At 37.3% G+C, this 22857-nt stretch overlaps 2 protein-coding genes across 2 annotated transcripts; both read left to right on the top strand.

Annotated features, from left to right (window-relative positions):
• The first annotated feature begins 9523 nt into the window (after window positions 1-9523).
• Window positions 9524-11572, top strand: LOC124223269 (uncharacterized). Its single transcript, XM_046635072.2, has 3 exons — window positions 9524-9685; window positions 9890-10195; window positions 11358-11572. The coding sequence occupies exons 1-3, from the start codon at window positions 9524-9526 to the stop codon at window positions 11475-11477; spliced, it is 588 nt and encodes a 195-aa protein (XP_046491028.2). The 3' UTR covers window positions 11478-11572.
• Window positions 11573-13483: 1911 nt separating this feature from the next.
• On the top strand, window positions 13484-22755 carry LOC124222983 (protein snakeskin). Its single transcript, XM_046634556.1, has 4 exons — window positions 13484-13638; window positions 15751-15805; window positions 18177-18335; window positions 21002-22755. The coding sequence occupies exons 2-4, from the start codon at window positions 15761-15763 to the stop codon at window positions 21188-21190; spliced, it is 393 nt and encodes a 130-aa protein (XP_046490512.1). The 5' UTR covers window positions 13484-13638; window positions 15751-15760; the 3' UTR covers window positions 21191-22755.
• The last annotated feature ends 102 nt before the right edge of the window (window positions 22756-22857 follow it).

Genomic DNA, 22857 nt, shown 5'->3' with positions numbered 1-22857 from the left:
TTACGTTAATCGATAAACGGATTATCAAGTTATACCCAAAGTCGATGCGAAAATATTATTGTGTAAAAATAGCAAAATCAAAGATTGCATAATCGATTTGTTGTAAGAAGAAATCCAACCTGCACGGATCGATCAAGTTTTTAATGAGAATAGAAAATCACGGAATTGTATTAATGCGAGTACATATAATAATCATTGCAAAATAAGGCCTTATTTCAATCGTCTTTTCACAATTACAATCTCATTTTTAATTTTAGTTTCACCCATCAGTACGTACAAGTAAACATTTCTTATTACCGTCGAAGCTTTTTTTACACGGTTTTATTGTCACTTACAATAGCAAGGGTCAGAAAATCAAGGATAATAAATCGAATCCATGTTGATTGTACGCACTTTTATTTTGGGTTCGTCGCTTCTATCCGATAGATAAACTTGTAAAAGGGCTCTCGGCAAGGTCCCGGGGCGTCTTTTCTTGCATTAAATGAGGCCGCGGGTGTCTGCGTGTTTCCAGGCTTTTCCTTGCAGCCCCCGATCCCTGGGGATTATCCGGGTTAATCCCCGGGGGGGCTCGAAGGTTGCTGGGTGAAATTTAGTGCCACGCGATGAGTTTATGTACGAATTCGTTTCTCGGTACGCCTTTGCATTGCCCATTTCGGGGAGGGAATTATTATAACCTCGGTGTTTTCGTTGCCGTCGAAAAATATATCGTCCTTGAATTTTCGGCGATAATCAGGAAACGTTAATTCTTAGTATCGTATAAAAGACTACTCGAAAATCTGTAATTCGATCGGTATAAACTTTGCATTGTGGATAGTTTGTGGGATAATTTGAACTTTTCACTTTTTAGCGGCACGATCGTTATTCAAGCGCTGTTTGTCTCTTATCGAATATATGTACGATGAGAAATTAAAATTCGAACACAGAACGAATTTGTCATTTTTACAGATCAACTTTTAGAATTAAACACGATATTAAAACGCACATCCAGATCAACTTAAGCCAATAAGGACGGTACCCTGTAAGTCAGCGTAAAATCTAGATTTTTAACTTTTTTTTTTAACTAAAATCAAAAATCTGAACACGCAAAAACTAATAATCTAAATTGAGATGTTACCTAATATCACTAATCTAATTGGATCAATTTAATTATCTATTTACTATCAATAATAAATGAGTGTCTTTTGACTCAATAGGTTTTCCATGAAAAATAGATCTGGCAACAGCGCATTTAACAGAGTTGTATGTTATTGTTGCCGGTGTTTAGGTGAATGTCATTTATAAATGTACAAAACGTGTAATGAAATAACTCAATTTCGACACAACGGACGATTTGCGGAGAAAAAAAAATAAAAAATCGTAAGCTGGAAAAAAAAGCTTTTTTTTTTTATCCGACGTTGCCAAACTTTCACGAGTCAGATATATGCCATTCATTTTTAAATATTTTCTCGATCATTCGGATTGAAATGTTTACAAAACCACACGTCAGAAAATATTTTTCTACAATTTTTTCGTAATATACAAGAATCGATTAATATAAATGACAGTTCTCTATATTTTCGTCTTTAGCAGTTGTGATTAAACTGTATAAAAAAATATGCATTTTACACGAGATTCCCTTAACGACTTGACGTTAAACATCGAATTTGTTAATAATTAATTACACAAAAACTGCACGTCAGATCTTTGTCAAAAAATTATTTCACACCTATTTATTAACGATTAATAACTTATCAAAAATTCAGCTCCAATAATCGAACGATGCTTTTTATTTTTCGTACTACTTTTATCTCTGCCGAAATGACGAACGTTTGCAAGCAAAATGAGAAAACGATTCGTCAGCGAATTATATTCCTGCGTACGAACTGTATGGGCTTTTATGTTTCCCCTAGGAAATGCGTGTAGTGCCTATATAGGTAATACTCGTATCATAAAGTTTGTTTTTCCGATCGTTTCAACGGCCGGTAAATATCCCATGATAAAAGTCTGTGCGTTTCTGTTTTATACGTAAACGAGACAGTTTTATGTCGGTGGAAGTTATTTGAGTAAAAAAAAAAGAAAGTCCAACGCAGACAGTCGCAACGGGCATTCCGTGACGAATCCGCAATTTTTTGTCACATATAACGTTTTCCGTTCCATCGACGATAATTTATCGTGATAATGATCGGGGCGTTTTTTTTTTTTTCTTTTTCGACTTACAACTTGTATCGTTTGTCGGTGTTATCACTCTTCGTCTCGGATTAGGTATATATTTAATTTGCAATTTTAAGGATCGATAAGGATAAGTAAAAATATTAGTGCCTACATAAGAAACAAAAAAAAAAACAAAATATCTATCGTGATAATCGAACTTCACGAAAAGTAATATACAAAAGTTAGATTGAGTTTAAAATTTAAAAAAAAAAGAAGAAGAGTCGAAGCCAGTCAAGAAGTGGCGATTGGAGATTGCGTTTTCAGTTTTATTCATTTAATCAATGTCACAAACTGTTTGCACGTTAGCTAAACGAAATCGTATGTGAATCATTACTTTACCTGCGTAGTTTCACTTTAAATAATGAAAATGCGAAGTGATGGTGATTAATAGGTGAAATAATAACGGATTAACGTTAGTTGGCAGGGAATGTCCTGTATATTCTCGTATACGTAATCGGTGCACCGAAGGCCCCGCCGTTATATGCCAACCCATCATACTCTGTTTGTTTTCAGAAGATATCCGACATATATATGCGCTAACGTGGATGAGCGCTGGGCTCGCTGGCTCGTTTGTTTGACGTTGCGAAATTGCGAAAATAACTCGATTACCACGGATATAGGTATACACCTACGTGTTCAAAGCAGTCGTGGCGGATCCGTCGCGTTTCATCCGTCCACGATCGCGTCGCTCGATGAAAATTGAAAAAACGTGTTTATAAGGGAGAGAGGCTTTTTGTTTCAAATGAATTTCATCCTTGACCTGATCGTTAAATTATTATACATTGGGGTGGTTGAAGAAAAAAAAAAGAAAAAAAAATTTCGCGCCTTTATCCTCCGAAACGTAGTGTTTGATACAAAAAAATCTCAGCTCCGTGGCTTGAGTATAAAAAAAAGGCTGCTCACTTGATTTTTATTTCCTAATCCATATTTTTGCTTGAAACTGATTCTTCAACCTTTCCAAACCTCTGTAACAAAGCATAGTGATCACACTAATGAGAACACTATCGATTTTCCGTTTTTTCTTTTGCTAATAATTGGTAGTTTTCAGATGACTGTAACGTAACGTGTGTTCTTTCATGAATGTGAAAAATGTTGATTAGTTTATATGACTATTTCAACTTTTAACGAAAATTGAAATTAAAAATCAAATGAGTTTTGGGGGGGATTTTTTGTCTATCAAACCCTGAAATTTCATGTCGTAAGAGCGATAGAAAAAATTATTGTTTTGTCCTTTCGAACTGCCCTTTTATGCATAATGGCAAATGTTGCACTTCGTTCTTGGAACGAATTCAGGAGTCTCTCGCATTGCAGCGATATATAAAGCGAGAGAGAGAGAGAGAGAGATCTCAACACAATCTCTAGAGATCTGAGTACCCGGATAACCGTGAGTAGCACTACGTGTTGTTATCAGTTTGCCGGATAGTTTCAGACCCCGAGGGACAGAGGAAACGACAGTTCGAAACGTGCTGCAGGATGTTATCCAAGCTGGTGGTTCGCGACCCTCCAGAGTGTCTCAGCCGTGCCCAAAAAGCAGACGACCCTCAATTGCATTCCCTCGTTTCCTTTTCCCCATGAATCACGAGTCTCGATCATTCGGGGAAAAAGTTTTTCGATCCTTCAATTTTATCTTCATTTCTATACCTACTCGGCACGAAAAATCTCCAAAATGTGCTCAGCATTGATATCGATTGATCTTCAGTGATGAGTCTCAATCCAGTTCAAGCTCGGGATGTTTTGCACTTGGCAGAAATGAAAAATACTGCCATCGCACGAATTGTGCATAAAAATTTCTGCTACCTCTAGATACTTGTGAACTTTACCTAACTATTATTTTTCAACCGAACTCTTCGGTGTCCAACAGTTCGGACAATAAGTCTAACCCAAAAAAGTTCTAAGCATAGAAAAGCCACGAGCTGTCCTTCAAATCCATCGAAGAATGAGACGTCAGTGATGATTATTGACCATGGACAGAGCCTTGGACCACCAGACCTTGTGATCGGACACTTTTGCATCTGATTAAGTTTCTCTTGAAGAATTGTACATCGGTAACCACGTCTGATCCATGGATCGAGACTTGGACCACCTGCAGACCTTGTCTAAATTAATTTTCTACGTCTTTTCACGCTTTGCGCTGACCGGTGGTCCCGCAAATGATCGACACTCTGGATCCAGAAGCTAGAAGCATCGGTCAGCGATGAGCGGATAGCATAGAAGGTGAACGCGGCAGGAAACAGGAAGTGACGGGTAGTTAACCAGGCAGAAGAAGGCAGCGAAGAGGAGAAGTTCTTGGGGCGTTGAGACAGTGCCGCGTTTGTCTAATCGCGGAAGGAATGAAGGATGGGTTGCAGGCCAGTCTTTGCCGTGTAATCTATCCGTAGTTGCTTTATAGTTGCTTTCGCAATTCTTCTCTGTAGATTATAAAACTCACTTGCAAAATGGAGGGACGACGTTTTGTTGTAGCTTGTTGGAGTGATCGGAAATACACTGCAGGCACCGTCCGACCAATATCGAGATCATCGGATCATCATACTTCACACTAAAAGATACGGAAATCGCTAACCCTAATTCAGTTTATCTAAATCTGACGATTAGAGCATTAAATGCGCGAGCTGGTAAAAAAAAAATATGGAATTGTGCGAGGGGTTAAGATGGAGTTTAAATGGTTATCTAACATCGGATGACTTGATTAAGTTGCGAACTCTACTATGGTGTATCAGAAAAATCTCTTAAGAACTTCCCATTCGCACTTGAGAGGATGTATTCAAGATATTTGAACATCACCGAACTTCGTGAAGTATAATTTGAGGTCTCCAAGCTTACGTGAAATTTGGATTATTTGGTATTCTCTGACTGGACATTGCAAACCTTACATAGTTTTATGTGAATTCATGATTTAGTTTGGGTACAAAGATTCAACTTGAACTTCACGTGACTGAGAGTAACTTTTGGAATCAACAATGCCAATTACACCTTGCCCCGCTTCATGAGAAACCTGAAGTCACTCAGTTTGGATTCCTACTTCGAAACGACCTAATTTGGATTTGTAAGGTGTCCAAAAAAGGCATTAACTGAACATGATGTAATTCGATACCTCGTTACTCGATCGCTTCTCGTGAAATCAACCGACTACGTTAGAACATTGAATTGAAAGCATTTACGTCAACATTGAGTCTCTTATACGCGATTGAAAATGATTTCGGATAGTATCTGACGCAGATTTGGAGTAAATCTTGAATACTGATCGGTGTACGATGAAAACTGGTGTAAAAACATTAAATCCAGCCACTGTGCGTGACCATTTCCTACTCTATCTTCTACCTGCGATCGAGATTATGATCTAGCGCATTCCCTTAACCCGCATGGACCGAAAGAGAGTCAACGACATATAAATGACGTCACTCTCACAGTCTGTATAATCCCATGGCCGGAATTCTTTGAGGTGAGATTCACGCTTCGTTCTTCAACGCTGCATCATCCCTGGACTGTATACCTGTACACACCCACACCCACACACACATACACACACGCACACACGAATTGGATCTTACACGCATGAGTGTATAGAGCTGGTATTTGGTCAAGAATGCCATGGAATCACTCTCGATTCAATCTGCTGCCCCCAAAGAATTCCCATACAAAATTTCGAGAAACCCTCCAGTTTTTTCTCCCCAACTATCATCTTCTTTTTTATTTCTTCCTCTTTGTTTGTGCCTGAAACAAACGTCTCCCGAGGACTGATTTACACTTGGAAATGAACATTAGAGATGGACAAAGGTTTTGAGAAGAGTATTTAAAACTTTGTTGCACCAACTGCAACTATTTCTGAAGTAATTTAATTGCCGCTGCACCTCGATTGTTTTCTTTTCTTTATTTTTTTTTTCTTTTTTTTTTTTTCACTCGGTGCGTGCAACCTGTATCTAAGCATCACATGCACATGCACAACTTGGCAGCATCGAGGTTAACCAGAGTCCCATGTAGAGAAAGGCTGGACTGTCTTATAGAGCTGTAGTTTATACTGTTAATTCTGTTCAGAAGCTGCAGAGTTATTACCGTTACACATAATACGCGTGACTGTGTATGCTTCTGTAAATTATTTCTCGAATAACTTGTTGCTTATGTAACATACATAATATATATATATATATATATATATAAATTAACCTTAAGGATTCTCCAAGGATATTGGAATGCTTTGCGGAAATATGTACCAACGATACTTATGAAATATTATGGATTGACTGTTTTGCTACCCAGCTACCTGAAATTTGTTTTCGGGACTTTTCTTCTACCTGAACGGAATTTGTTTTCTTTGCTTTTAAATATTTGTAGAGTAGAAACGTAGCGGCAAAAAAAAAAAAAAAAAGAAAGAATTCTGAAGACATTGAGTATGACAGAGAAGAGGTGAGAAAAAAATTGATCAACGACGATCTACAAAATGGATACAACCGCTGGATCGTTTTTGGTTATGTTGGGTTTGATCGTCGATGATCGTGGCGAAGCTCTGGCTCGTTTAGATAACCCCAAATGAAGAAGGATAATTCGTTTGACAAGGACTTGGAAGGTTTGAAGACCTCTGACAAAGATGGACGAAAGTCACGTAACGATCATGAATCGGGAAAGGAAAAACAGGATCACAGTGACATCGTGCACGCCTCGTTTCGGTTTCTTCAATGTGTGAGTGGATTCATAAAAAATTACCTAACTGTCCGTGATTGATCGATATAGGATTTAGAAAAGGGAAAAACAAGATTTTCAAACAAGAAACATTTGCTTTTAATACTTTCTTAATTTATTCATTTTATCGATTTGTTTACACTGCCTCTAATTCTAGAGAGAGAGAGAGAGTGAACAACGGCGAAAGAATCCGGTGTTATAAATTCATCAAAGATAACTATGAAGGGGTAAAGAATTACAAAACAAAGAGATTACAAACCGCTTGTTTAAAAAAATTAGGTCAGGCTTCCTTCTTCCTTTCTTCTGGTAATCCGAGACACCTTGAGGTAACACAGAAACGACGGGGCTGATTAAAATGTAGCGCATAAAAATAAAACCTGTAAGAAATAAAAAAAAAAACAAATCATAACAACGATTAAGGAGGAAAAAACGTCAGTTTCGCGTTACATAACACGTATAGCTTTGTTAAGAATTTACTTGGTACGTTCATTCGCTGCAGTGTCCAAAATATGTGGGAAATTTTTCTAGACTCGGTACAACACATTGGAAAATTATTCTTTCGATGTTTTGTAAGAAAAACGTGACGTACACCGAGAGAAATTTTTAGTTACGGTTAGCGCTCAGTTCTTAACTATTTTCATTTTTTACTACGGTCGAAAAATATAGTCCTAGGTAGAAAAGAAAAATTAGTTTTCTAGCTGTTACCGGAAAGTCTAGTATCCGTTACTATTCTTTCTCATTACGATCGGTGTTGCTATATTTTCTTGCGACTGTTGCGAAAATTTAATGCTTGTGCAAGAATAAATTGACGTTGGAGCCTTATTTAACTAAAAAAGTAGAATAAACCTCACAAACTGATTTTGCGTTGCAATAACCAAAAAAGAATCGACAATAGCGCAAAATTCCAACAATATTCAAACAGTTTTTTTTTTTAACGATACCTGTTTTACTCAGTTATTCTAGTTACTGTAACGTACATACATGTTGAAATTATCGCAAAATTACAGATTTGTACCGATTTATCGAATTTGGAAACACAATAATATATGCTTTGCAGTTTTTTTTTTGTCTTTACGACATGCACGTCCTTGTCTCCAAAATACATTAAAATTTTGAAAAATATTGTCAACAGGTCGAGGAAAAAAGTAGTCCAGTTGAAAATGAAAGAATGTGTTTTATTTACATATCATACGTAATCTTGACGAGTAGTAGTTGTACTAACTTATCGAGAAACTGGGTCGCTTGCATTACAGCTGCAGCAGATCGTCTCATGTGTCGTTATAGGCATGCATAATATCTCGAAAGTGCAGCGTATGTGACAATATGATACAGCAACGCAATGAAAACGCATCGCGACGCTGCAACGCAGATTAATGATTTCCAGCAGTATCACATCTAGTGTAGAATTTCCGGTATAAATCTAGAATAGTGAAACAGAAAACAATAGTGTTATCACTCTGGCGTTTAATGTTTTCTCATACGCTGTAGTTTTGAAATATTTATTCAAAACGGACGCGCATTTGTTGAGTTTGAAATTTTTTACCTTGTTTATGTTCTTAGAAAAAGTTAGACGATAAAACGATTTGCAACTTGCGAGTGGCAATCGAGAAATTATTTAAAAAAAACAAAAATGATAAATACACAGATTTTGATGTAAAAGAGAGAGTATCAAATCATGCATTATTTAGATAAAAAAAATTTGTGATTTAATTTTAACGGTGCTAAGTAACTATTCGCATCGTCTTTAAATAGTACAATGCCTGAAATGCATCGGTAGTCATTATTGAACGTAAGAAACGAATGAAAAAAATAACCGTTTTCTTCAACGTATAAAAATCTTTCATCTAGTATTGTGAAAGAAACTTTCTTGTAGTGAAATAAACTTGAAATCATTTGGATTTCCAGATCGCTGCTGGGCTGGTATTTGTCTATCACATAATCGGAATTTGGTTAAATGGAATATCAAACCTGTCCGATTTATCGATCATCATAATATACCCGTGCTGTTTCTTGGCCAGTCTGGTACTCGCCATTAGCAGAATGTTGAAATTCATACCGAACCCAAAACCCATCGTCGTAAGCATATTTCGAATCATATTTATGTATGCAACGAAGTACTAAAGATTTCGTACCGTTGAAAGAAACCGCATGAACGATTAATTCTGAGCGATGCAGAAATTGAAGAAAGTAAAACTGCATTATTAATTGCAAATCTCTATATTTGTCACATATTTAATAATCATCCGAAACTGTAAAAAGAAATTCGTTCATGTGTTAGGTATTCCAATTGATCGTCTAACGACAGTCGAAAAAGCGTGTAATCTACTTTCAAAAAAGACGCTACACGTGCCTGGGAATTTGTTTTTTTATTCTTTCTTTTCAAAAACACAGTGCATGGGTCGTTTGTCAAACATTAGAAAAACCAAAACTGGCCGTTGCATTATCGAGCCTATCCCATAACCCCCGTGTGATATCATATCTGTAATCCGCAAACATCTTCAGAATTTTACAAATTCCGTATAAAATGAATATGTTTCGTTGAAAATTTCTTTCGCTAAAAAGTCAAGGAACAAAAAAGACCACTTCTCTCTGACCGAAACAGCCAGTCACCATTTCCGTAATCGGATGGATCTGCATGCTCACCGGTGCAATCTTAGTCATGAGGCATGCTGAACTCTCTATTGACGTTCACACTATGACCGACCACGAGATCGCCGAAAGTCCGATTTTCATCCATGATTTGTCAGTCTGCGCACTATCGCTGATCGGTTCTTCGGTCTACATCGTGCATGCTTGGCTCCTCTACGATTGCTGGTGGTGGGTAGGTCGATTTTCAATCAACAAACTCCAATTTTGTAAATTCAACTTCTAAAGGTGCGAAATAGTCATTTGCTTTTCAACATCTCGATACATCAGCGTCACCAACTTCAGCCTCGTGATTTGTTCTCATAATTCATCATTCAGATCCGAGTCGTTGTGTGATTATCTTGATCAGTAGTTTGTTTTGCAACCTGTTCTGTCTCAGGATAAGAAAAAGGAGAAAGAGATGCAAGCCAATGAGAGTGCTGGAGAATCTATTAACGGATCGAGAAACGGAATGACGTCAGGTGGAACGGAAGCGAAGTACCAACCGGATGGCACATCGGGAATGACTCTTCCGGGAACTTCTAGCGGGCAGAATCGATCCAACGAGCCTGGGAACACGAAGGTTAGAAGGACCTCAAAGCTGCTTGAGAAGCTTCGAGGCAATTCGAAGACCGAAGTCGACGAAATAGACCCTTTCGTTGACCTGGATAAAATTCTTCAAGAATCCATGGGCCCCAAGGAAATTGTCAGTTTTTCTTTCTGCCGTTAACTTCGTTTACCACCTCGTTGTCAGAATGGACGGTTGCTTTTCCTCTCGTAATTCGAAGATATATTTTCAAAAGTGGATCAGATCTTTCGAGCGATTCAGAACCTGAAACCAATTTTCAAATTACAGTCTTTTCTCTGTGCATTTTTTTCGAGTTCAACCGCAACGTTTTCAGATTTTACTTTTATCCTTTTATCATAAACATTCCTCCGGTCTAATCAAGTCGAATCGAGCTCTGTTTGTGCGACTTGGAACATGTGCCTCAAGGCTTCTTCATTACCGAGCCAATTGCCGGTACCGCAGTGACCGCTCTTATCTGAAGTCAGCCAGTTACTCGTCTCGTCGTAAAAAATAAACGCAGTTGACCGTAGATTGATAAAGAAAGTTTAATAGGCAATGGCAATGCTTAAGAAGGAGTTTTATAACCACGGCGCTAAACTTGGCCGGCAAAATGTTCATTCTTTGGTACCAGATGTTTAATTCCGTGAAGAGTCACCTCAGTTAAACGAAGTTTTTATACCTCTTTTAAAATGAAGTTTTCTTCTGATGAATGATGATTCCGAAGTAATTAAGTGGAATTATTGCCCGATTGGAATGATTGCACTATGATTAATTTCGATAAGGAGTATCAGAGTCACCTGAAACCTTGAGCCATCATTGATAAATGCACGATGAAGTAATCGGTACTGGAATTTTGATGATTCGATACCGTGAAACCGCAACTTCTGTCACATGCATTTCTTCACAGGACGAATTATCCTTTCCTTCTACTTGTTGCGAGTTTATGTAATAATTCTCGATTCCACATATCATTAATACCTTAAGCCTGTAATGCCTATCAGCCCGCGAATGATTGATATTCCAACGACCCGAAGGAATTGCCATAAAATAAATTGATCAGTCGACGTGATGCAACGAGGACTCTCAGCAATGTGCGAGCCGAGCGCGGACTCTGAATGTCTAATATTCATTGGGGTATTTTTAAAGAGGAAACCTCAATTGCGACAATGTTAAAGCGCCGTCCATTCCTTCACGTTGTGTGGTTGTAAGTCGACTCGAGGATCGTGATAATTAAACGGCGTCTAATTACTCGCAACTTAAGCGACAACTAAGCTGACATTTCGTCTTTTCTCACACTCAGAACATCGAGGATGAACCTGTTCAACTTTACTGCTGTTGCGTCGAATTTATACGAATGTTGAAGCAGGAATGCAAGAGCAGTGTTCCAGGTCATGAGTTTCAAGTCGTTCATGTTATGTGATGAGGGCTTCAAGATTGTGTCCTGATTATGTCTGTAAACGAGAAAAGGACATTTTCTTCATCGCGCAAGTGTTATATAAATCCAATCGACGTTATTATTTATGCCGTTTTGTTCATTGTTTTTTTTTCTACTTTGAAATACAACCAGAACCAAACCTTGATCAATCGCGTTTGTTTGTTCGTTAATTTCTTTTATACTCTGTTTCTTGAAAATGACCCGTTTATCATTATGAAAGATAAAAACAACGACCCGAGGTGATAACCCGGTGTAAAACAAACCGACCAATTCATTGGAAAACACAAAAATATAGAACGTTTCCAACTTTGTTATCACTCTGGACACGCTGCTGGAACAGCGAATCCATAATTTTCTGTGTAACAAATCGCGGTGATTCTCGTTTGAGAATGACTTCACCCCGAGACCTTCGAATCGCGGAAATCGCACACCTCGACGATGCTCCAAATTCGTGCGTGAAGCTCACAAACGACGTTGCGTTATAACTGCACGTAATTTTCATTCTTAAAGAATGTTTTCGGTCAGCCTTGAACTCAATTTGCCGAAATGTGAGATCACTGCTCTAAACTTTAGGCCCTAAAGTCTAGCCGACTCCATTTGACCAGTCCATTATACATTTATCCGAGAATATTATAACGTCGCGTCGCAATTATAAAGCAGCTTCGAAGTTTGCACCGGAAATCCTTGATTACTTGGACTGTAGTGAAATCATGCTTCTGAATCCTGCGAGGAATCAAAATCGCTGAATAAAATTATGAGAAACGATGACTGTCACGCGTTAGCGCAACCTCTAAGATTGATCGTTGGACTAACGCCGATATATTCTACATAGTTCTCATCACTGATTGTGAGTCAACCTAGCTATTACGTTATAATAATTTCCGTTTACCGAGTATCACGCCTTGGTATTTTCTCACGGTGAACTAATCGACGCCTCAGCTGCTATCCTATCTTAACCTTGTCCTGCAATCCTTGATGTGATGCAGCTCCGCCTACCTAAGATATTTAAACAATTTGATGCCAAGACGGTACTTACGTCACCGTACTAAGCAAAGCGCAACCTGATGCGATAGTGATGTCATTCGTGTCGGGCGCCGGGCGTGCATGTTGGTATTATAGGTATGGACTCTTATACCACAACTGTGTCATTATAACAGAATCGCTTCAGACAATCCGCCTAACGTAAGATCTCTCTGTCTGTTTCCCTCTTGAGATCTGCTCATCGCCAGAGAACAGGTGATGAGCGTTGGTCAGAAATACAATCCGATCAATCGCAAAGGCTTTCCACCAAGAAGAAGAAGAAGAAGAAGAAGAAGAAGAACAAGAATAAGATTAAGAATAAAAATAAAAACAGGTGCCAGATATAACAGACGCTGACCATTGGTCAAAAATACAATCCGATCAGTTGCAAAGGTTTCAACCAACAAGACGAAGATGAAGAACAATAAAAACAGCTCAGATAAATCAACAGAATAATAAAAACTATTTTATTCAGACAATCACTTCGTATGTGTAGTTATGTATGAAGCATTGATTTCTGTTTACGTCGCATGTATCACAAACCATTCGCATGGTCAAGTTCGAATCTAATCAAGCGAAGTCTACCGAGCTTCTTAAGCATGAGAAAAAAATAACAATTTATTCGTCCGGACTGCGTGTTTTTGGTAATAATTTAACATGTTACGTAAATTCGAGCAGCAAAAACTCGGTCAAAGACGATTGGACGAGTGGTGGTGAACGGTGCTTGTCCTGTTGTAATTACGTAACGTCATACTCAACAACAAACTGGATCCTTAATATTTTCGTCGATACGGGTTTTGGTGGCATTGGGTGTGACCTACGCGCATTTACCATATATCTAATATATATATATATATATATAAAAATGAACGCACCATAGCATCACCATGCGTGACCACATCGCGTTCCGTTAAGAAAGAGTGGGGACTTTACGGAGGGAGTGAGAAGCTACTCTGGTTGGTAAATCTTCGCCGAGTTTCAGTTGTGTTTCAGTCGTTGAAGAGTCGACTCACTATTATATCGTACACTTCAGTGTTGTTCATCGCCAGCATTAAAAGAAAGTCAGCCTTTCGAAATACGATCCAGTTTACACAGTTAACAGGACACCGGTTGATCACCACAGATTGTGAGTTTCATTTCGTAATAAGTTATACTCGTTGACATTCAATCGTTGTTACACTCTTGATGACGATGTTGTGTATCATCATCGTCGTAACTCATTGTCAAGCGTACATATGATATCGATATTCATTTCGACACTGTAGCAGTCCCTTTTCAATGAAATCGTTTCCCATTGTCAGGTCAATTTTACGTCAGGTATTAGTGTACCAGTTATCGACACGTTTAGACCCAATTAAAAATTGACGGCTCAAATGGTGAATATATCGACGACTAAAACCAATTGCTACAGGGTTGGATACTAGAAATTTATCTTAGAACTAAGGGTCAAACAGATACAACCACAAAAGGTTGATAATTGGGACAGGGTCAAAACTGGAACTCTTACCTTATAACAAACGATATTGACTTCGTCGTGACAACATCGATGAATTTTCCGTTGAGGAGTTGAAACCGATTCAAACCCTAAGTTTGATTACCATATTTTCATACACCTCGTGCATAATTAGATGTCAGTATATATTAACGGAATCTGATCGACGGCGGTATACCGATTATTTATTTGGATTGGGCAATCGCAGCTTCGATCACGTCCGTGATTATACCGTAGTGACTGCTGATCTCATATCGATATACCTACACACTATCGAGGCCTCTTAAAGGGGCAACCATGACTTACAAAGAGCCCGTGACTATCTTTGGGAATGCGAACGTTTGTAAGCCTCTGCATTAATTCCATGAAGGTATGCACGCATGCGTTGAATAGGAATCGAGTGTGTAGGTACACATGCTGAAAACGAATGGGTTTGATACAATTTGATCTGGAACTTCTGAAAGAAGAAACTGGGTCGTGTGATTTATTTTAACCATTGCATGTTTGTTTACCTTAAAACGTTCGTTTCGGTCTAATCTAACAGACCCTTCAAAGCTTGCTTGGAGGTTTTTAACTCTTCACGAAACTTCGACCCAACAGGTTCAGGATTTTCGTAATCGTTGCTCGCGCCAATGGATGTGGGAAACCTAGTCTATTGTCATTTATATTCGACGAACAGCAAACCGGTTGACCACCTAACGCTCTCTAAACAAACTGCGCATTGTGAAGAAATTCTCACTGACATGCTAAGGTGATAATTGCAGGCTTTCGTTAACGATCTGAGTCAGGATACTTGATGTTACCATACCTCGAAGTTCAACTCTATGCACGACGAAGAAGAAGAAGAAGAAGAAGAAGTTGGTGTGACTCTGAACCTGTCGTACAGAACCTGATGTCTTGTTTCCCATATTCTACATCCTTTTGCAATCCTCTTCAGCCTCGTTCTCCTCCCTCAACTGATCCATGAAATTCAATTATAAACGAACGATCGGCTAAGGAGGTCAACGACTTGCACGTTTCCTCTCCGGTACGCCGGAACTATCAAGCTGAAATACTACACTTCAACCGTAGTACTGCTCGTTGGGTTCGTGGTAAGACTAAAAGATGCGGTTAGCGGTTCCAACCGTCCACTCTCTTTTTACCATCCTCTTCTCTTCGAACCAAACTGCTCGAACTAGGTGGTCAAAGTCGAAAGCAGTCGGTTGTAGACACGCTGATAAGTATAGAAAAAAAAAAAAAAAAAACAATCCACAATGAAGGGCGTTGCTCAAGTCTTGAGAGAGAGAGAGAGAGATTTATTTTTTTCTCCTTACCCGTCGTGAGATCCGAGAGTCGAAGGGACCGGTCGGTTGGCTTGTAACCGTAGTTGAGAACGTCTGAGGTCGCAGAACGAGGATGTCTTCCGGTATGAGGAAACCGTGAGAAGAGATATTCAAAGATTCTCGGAACGCAACCGTCAACAATTAATTCTCTTCTTACGAAATACGCTTTTCGGTTATGCGGTATAAAAATATACTGTAAACGCATTATCGTTGGATGTGTAAATACAGCCTCAAGGCGATTCGATACGATCGCACAACATTTTTTCATCATGCATAATTTTTTATGCAGATATATGATGTTCCTCGTTATTCTCGTATTTAATACTTAAGTCGGAAATCTGCGATCCATATGTAGAAATAATTATCACGCAAACTTTTATGTGCAACTTTTAACGCCAATTTGTTTTTTCTTTGTCTGTTTTAGGTGAGGAAAAATGGCCAGTCTTACCAAACTCTCGATCATCAGGCTCTTCGAGCTGGTGAGTAACTTTTTTCGCATGTTAAACTGTCTGCAGGTTTCTTTTATACTCTATTTTAACACGTCAAGTATTGAGGTAGTTTAAATTAACAGGATTCCGAGCATCGCTTGACTTTTTTTTTTCCACGCCATCTTCTTCAGGCTTGAATTATCGAGTCTCGAGAACAAAAAATAAGTCGAGAAATCAAAAATACATAATTGACCGTATTAAATTTCATGAAAATTCAACCAATGAAACGGCGCTGAATTTCCAACGAATCCTTGCCCCTTATTTTCTGTTTCTGCGAATAAAATTTTCCAACACGTCGAACGAGAATCTGCACATCTTCAGACGAAGATATGTGACTTCCGGCAATCGGTTTGAAAGTAGCAATTTAATTCCTGCGGAAAATCGTCTGCTTTAATCTCGTCGTGTAAGCGAAGAAGATCTGGGCGTGGTCCGTTACGAATATAGAGCTTGAAAGAAGTATGTACATATCTATGTAAACCGCAAATATGTCCATTGCGTGTGGATGAGGTTAGCATTGTCAGGAGAGTTTGCTCTTACTCTCGACTATGCGTAGCAGTCATCATTAATGTCGCTGTTAAACATCGGCGAATGTGTACGATTATATCGCATGTAGCCATGCGTGAGCGTGTGTCAATTTCCTTGGACGTGTTTGGCCACGTGAGTAACCGTCTGGAACAGAAATGACGTAACACGCAGTTATTGTGTCACGTACAATTCACAGTTTGCAACCACGAGATCGGTGCCTGCGTACTTCCATAGGTGGTCATGGGACTTCCGTACCGACGTGCGATTGTGCAAAAGTGCGATACGATGTCGTTTCCGTGGCTTTATCATTTCACTTCCTGACCTCCTTTTCATCATGGATCGAGAATAGTGCTAAGAAAGCATAGTTAGCAAATAAGTATCGAGGTTTGTTGATGCTCGTGTTTTGTGAATTTTGCTTTCACTTAAAAGTCATTCTTAATTGCCGGGACGGATTAAATATCGGTTAGAATTCAAACGTAACGGTGGAAAAAACGCAGAATTACAGAATGCTTTTAGGAATAAATGAAAACGAGGTGAAGCAATGGATTGCAAAATGAAATTGATCGTCGATCAAATGACTGAATCATGAAAGAACATGGGGATAAAATCAGAGCAAACAGGAATTAATATACGCTCGTGTTAATTCTTGGAATTCTGACTTACAGGCTAGCTGACACACTGAACTGATTAACAAATTAACGATGCTTGAACGTTCGGCATGGTAAACATTTCGTCAACGATTCGGAAAATCCAATTAACCATACTTCCATATCGATGTAACGAAACCTCGTAAAAGGAAGAAAGTAAAAAGTTATAAAAACATCCTCGATCATGCGTCAACTGTATCATAAATATAAACAATCGTCGCATAAATGATCAATTCTCGATCAGCGATCATCGTTATTAGCCATTCTTGATTTCTCATTCGAAATTCAAATGTCTTAGACGGAATTTACCCAAGCCTATTAATTCACCGTCCGTTGTACTATAAATAGTTTTGTTGTCGTTAATTCAATTCTTACACTTTTATATTGTACACGTGTGACCATATGGTATGCGATTATGTACATACTCGTACACACATCATTGAAACCGGTGAGTCGCATCTGCGCAGCAGCTTTTCTCGATCCAAGGCCATGGTGTGGAAGTGGCCGGTAGCTGGTGGGCACTTCTGAATCGTAATAATAGTTTCGATACCTATCCATATCCATTAGAGTAGCTCATATTTAACCTTTTTTTTTTTAAGTTGCTACTCGAAAAATGTCTGTCAAATACTGTAAAAACAAAAAAATTGTCGTATATAAAACCTGTAGCAAGTAGGAAAATATTTAGAGGTCGCTACCAATTATTATAATATTTTTATTTATTTTTACGTCTACACCTTACGGACTTATATGTATATTAGTTTTTTGTTTGTTTGTATTTTTTTTTTTTTTTTTGTATCGTGGACCAATTAATCGTTCACCAATGATTGTGAGGTAATGATTTTTACAAACAATGATCAATCGGACCACGATACGAAAAAAATAAACTAATATTTATACAATTATTATTATTTGTAAAGTGTACACATAAATATATATATAAATAATATTGAAAAAATTGGTAGCAACCTCTGAATGTTTTCGTACCTTCTCCAGGTTTTATAAAAAATTCTTTTTCAACGTTTGCTGCTGCTGCAAAAAAAGGAAAAGTTTAAAAATGAGCCACCTTGATATCCATCTTGTATTTCGCTGCGGAAATACGGATTTTCTGTTCTTTCTTGATTCGTCAAAACGGCAACATTTTAGGTACGACAATGAGCTTTCAGACACGAACATTTCCCGTTTGGTTTCAGGTCTTGGTCTGCGTTATGCTTGGACTGGAATATCACTCCCTTGCGGCATCCTCGAATTATACGATCATGCTCACCATGGGAACGATCGGTGGGTACTTGATTATACTGGTCGGACTATTTGCCGCAACAATGATGGGGACTCCGGTGAATCGTCGTGTGGTAAGCGGATAAAAGTTTCAATTTTCATCCTGCTGTTTTTAGTCACGTGCATTTCCGATTTTCGAATTCGAGAAATATTTTTTCATACTCAAATTACACTTATCCAGCTTACGGTGAACAATTATTTGTTACGTTTCATGAAAACGGTTTTCGCCAATAAGTTACAAGAATCTTCTGTTCTTAGCACGATTACAAAAGTTGTTTTTTTATTAGCTATCGAATGACATATACTTGCAGTTTTGCATTTCGAGTGATATTCTCTCTTTTGCTGTGCAAATTGTAGAAAATAATTTGTCGATACAGTCGACAGAGTTGACCGTGCGTATCGTGTGAATTGTATCTAATAAATAAATGTTTATTGCCCGATTTTCGATAGCCACGAGGAATACTTTAGGAGTTGTTGAATAATGCATTCCATTATATAGGTAATTCTTAGCCTTCCAGGGTGGAAACGAAGAGGTCGCGTAGGTCAAGGGTAGGTTTAAAAAAGCACGCGATGAAATTGATGCTCGTCTGTTAAATCCACGCGCAAATCTGTACAACTGAATCACCTTTGACCCACCTAACGATAAATAACCGTATTCGAACACGCAGCAGCGTGTGACCTAGAAATTTGAAAAACCCGAGTTAACGATCAGGAAGTGAGTCGTATAGGTCGAAGTCAACGCACGCAATTTTTATCTCGAAGCTTTCCTCCTGATCGTCTAATCTGTGTTTATTACATTTTAGTATTTTAGTATTTTTATTCAAGTATTGCCAGTCGTAAATCTCTTAGTAATGCTTTTCTTCTTCATTTTTATCTTTTTTCTTTTATCTTTTTTTTTTAACGTATATTCTGTATATAAGCCAAAGAACAGATCAGAAGAATGTAAATCAAAAGTACGTATCTTCAAGAAACTTACATTTCTTTTATGATACAATTGTTCACACAAATGAGGAACCAAAGGTGTCAATGGTGTAAAATAAACCTTTTAAAATATAGCGCCAACCATTAGCTACAACTTAAGTTTTGTTTCCGATCTTTGGCGCATCACGTTTTAAGAGTTACCACCAATCAAAGGTTGAGTGGGAGAGTGAAAAAAGAAAGCCGCGAAATTGTTTTTTCACGTGATTTTTAACCGACGATAAATAACTCGTTTACAAATCGTTTCACAGATTTCAAACAAATCTTGAATTATAGATTAAATCTTGATGCCGCTGTGTTTAAACTGTTTAACATATTCTATTTCCGCCAGTTATATACGTATACAACAACTGTAAAGATAAAATCTTTAATAACATCGCTGTTTCGCGGGAGTTTTACTTGAAAATATAAACAACGATCTAGAACGAAGTATAACCTGAAACTATTACATATTGAACTCTATTTCAGGCCTCGTGTAAAAAAAAAATTAAAACAACTTAAAATCTTTGAATTTAATATTTTTTTTTTCATTCTCCTTCCTTCACGACTAGCAAATTGTAGGAAAATATGTAGCGCGTGTAATTCTTTGAGAGGGCGAGGCTCCAATTCGCGTTCTTCGGTCACGAAATGTCGCGAGTAAATGGCTCTTTTGCACTTTGCCATGCGATCCCAGCCCGGATTCCCATATTCTGTATATTAGAGCCAATAACGCGATCTGATATCGAGTGTGCGAGACTGCCGGGGATGGCAAGATAATACGCATTGCGTGTCACCTAGTCATCGGCTATTCTTAGCCATACCACGAGCCTTTAACGATAATTAACTGACGTTCTGATTACGCGTAACTTTTCCACATTTCATCTATATGTCCGTGTATACGAGACCCAAGCGGCCAATACCGCCAAAAATTTCTCCAAGTATTTTTTACCGGGGTGCAAGAACTTTATCGCATCTAACGACAAGACGAGAAAAAGTTGTCTTCTTTATTTATCTGCCTAAGATATTAAGAAATAAAGGACGGAAAACAAAAATTGATAAATCTTTTTTTTTCATATTAAGTTACACCGTGGAACGTGTGAGTTAAGCAAATTGCAGAAAAACGATTAAATCCATTTTCTTTTATTTTTTTTACACACATATAAATTTATTTGGATTGAGCAATGAAAGTATACATATAACGTCGTTCACGCGGTAAAGTAAACTTGAAAGCTGTTGTAATGAATATGGTGAGACGGGACTCAGTCCGTTGTACTGAAAATATCTGGGTCGTTGAGTAGTAAATATATATATACTCTGAAACATTTGAAAACAAATCGAGTCGGTTATATCTTTAATGTACAGGTAGAGCTAGTCTGCAGACGAAATTGTTTGAAGTCTCACTAGAAAATGATAACTTTGTACAAACAACTTAAAAATGTATGTATATTAGAATAAAAAAAAAAAAACCACACGAATCTTGAAACAGGTTGACTTTTCAACTGATACTTTGAGAATTGATCTTTCAAGCATTATTGGATAAAAGTTGCGAGTGAATTTTTCGAAACTGTATTCTAAAGTTTTTGTTTCTAATATTTTCAATGCTTAGAAAAATCTTTCAATTCTTCTAAGTCAAAATAATACAAACATCAAACACACCGAGGTCCAACCGTAATGAATATGAAAGAGAAAAAAAAAGAAAAAAAAAAAAATAATTTATAGACGGTTGATTTTCAGAAATTTAATTCGTTCACGTGGGTGATAATTTCATTTCCGTTTTTCGTAGGACCTCTTCTTCAGTGTCGTCGGCTGCGTTCTCTTCATAATCGTCGGCGCTGTGACCATCGATTATTACCAACACGTTTCTAATTACCAAAATCTCAGGGACATTGGTTTATCCAAGGGCTCTATAGCGGTGATAGAGGGTGTCTTCTTCCTAGTCGATGCTGTTTTTACCTTCCGAGGTGACGCTTGAAGTGTACACGGCTGAAGAAGCTCGCTTCAAAAGGGACTGCTCCTCGTCTATACATATATACAGTAATTATTATAATACCACTAATAGCGAATACACAAGTGCCCGGTAAGTTTTGCAATTATCATAAAAATTCTTCAGAATCAAAGTATATCTGATGCAGAAAATTTGACCTGCGGTTGTGAAAAAAAAACAAATGCATCTCATTTGGTGGGCGAATACAAAATCAATATGGCCGCCAATGCTACCGCCTATTGAGATTTTATTTTTAGCGTACAATCGTTTTTGGCGTTTGAAGGTTAGCCATTGTTATCCCAGGTTACAAAAAATTATGGCAACAGCGGTTTGGCTGTCATTTTAATGCGAAACAATTTTTTTCACACTTAGTATTCAGTTAGCAAAATTCACTCGTATAGCTTATGGTTCACTCTTGATTATCATCAACGCTATAAATTATAGGTATAATATAATATTACGTACCATCAATGTGTTACTGTCAAAAACGTGTTATTCTTGTCAAACTATTGATCGTGTCGTTTAGTGTTTCATAGAATTTGTTTATTCGTTTTTACTCCAATGAGATTTACAATATACTTTTTTTAATTCCTTATATTCCGAACGCGACTAGATTTCGGAAAGCATATTTATCAATCGATCAATAGACATTGTGCAAATCGCATAATGTAAATGTATTGCGTATACTCTAGTAGAGAAGTGGAAATTTTAATATATGAATATTATTCTACACGGAAAAAAAATAAATAAAATTACCACTGAATTAGGTGATTATTAACATACGTAAACAGTGAAATGGACAAAGCTTAATTTTTTGTTATACTGTATTTCAAAATTTCCACCAGGGTATGTAGTATAGTAGCAATCATTCAATGATTATAAATTTAAATTCTTAGCATAAATCGCAACATTATCGCCATCAGATAAAGTAGCAGTCCCTGTTAAACAAAGATTTATTTCATAATGATAATTATTGATATATACATACATACATATATATATACACACACACAGAGAGAAATCTATATTTATTGTTAACGTTAATGATATAGATTATTACATATGTATGTATGTTTACGTATAATTTATAGTAACAACATAAATGTAAGTTACGTGTAATTGATATTTGCCCATCGTACTATTGCATCTCATTTAATTGTAAGACGAAAGAAAACAGAAAAAAAGGGGTTATTGTAAGTAGTACAACGGAATTGCGATTCAATTGTAAAACAGTAAAGAAATGATCATGATCAATGTTAACCTACATGTACGATTTTTACGTTTATATCATCTTTTTTTTTTTTTTTTGACAATGTTTAATGTTTGTCGATGTTTCGCTCTTGCAGTTATTTAATTTCCAATTTCTTTTTTATAAGCCTCGATGTACAACATAATTTTCGATACATAATATATACGTTATTACGATAAGCCCAATATGTCGACAAAGAAACATATGTATGCTTACACATTATGTATGTATAATATCTACATATATAGGTATATATGAATACCTAGATATCTAAATCTGTTAAAATCTTTTATTTTCATTTGCACTCCTTGTTTTTTACTTTTCACTTTACTCTTCTACGTGTAATATATCTATTAAAGTTTTAGTAGCTCGTGAATTTCGAATAAAGATACAACTTATGCTTGCT

This window comes from Neodiprion pinetum, chromosome 7 (assembly GCF_021155775.2).
Source record: "Neodiprion pinetum isolate iyNeoPine1 chromosome 7, iyNeoPine1.2, whole genome shotgun sequence".
Taxonomy (NCBI): Eukaryota; Metazoa; Arthropoda; class Insecta; order Hymenoptera; family Diprionidae; genus Neodiprion; species Neodiprion pinetum.
Note: the sequence above shows the minus strand (reverse complement) of the source record. Positions and strands in the feature narration are given on the sequence as shown.

Bases quoted from the DNA above. Each gene is read 5' to 3' on its own strand.
- LOC124223269 (XM_046635072.2), top strand. From the start codon at position 9,524: ATGAGGCATGCTGAACTCTCTATTGACGTTCACACTATGACCGACCAC. The intron at 9,686-9,889 runs GTAGGTCGATTT...GTTCTGTCTCAG, and splicing joins TCTACGATTGCTGGTGGTGG to GATAAGAAAAAGGAGAAAGA. The intron at 10,196-11,357 runs GTCAGTTTTTCT...TCTCACACTCAG, and splicing joins CCATGGGCCCCAAGGAAATT to AACATCGAGGATGAACCTGT.
- LOC124222983 (XM_046634556.1), top strand. From the start codon at position 15,761: ATGGCCAGTCTTACCAAACTCTCGATCATCAGGCTCTTCGAGCTG. The intron at 15,806-18,176 runs GTGAGTAACTTT...GTTTGGTTTCAG, and splicing joins TCATCAGGCTCTTCGAGCTG to GTCTTGGTCTGCGTTATGCT. The intron at 18,336-21,001 runs GTAAGCGGATAA...CGTTTTTCGTAG, and splicing joins CTCCGGTGAATCGTCGTGTG to GACCTCTTCTTCAGTGTCGT.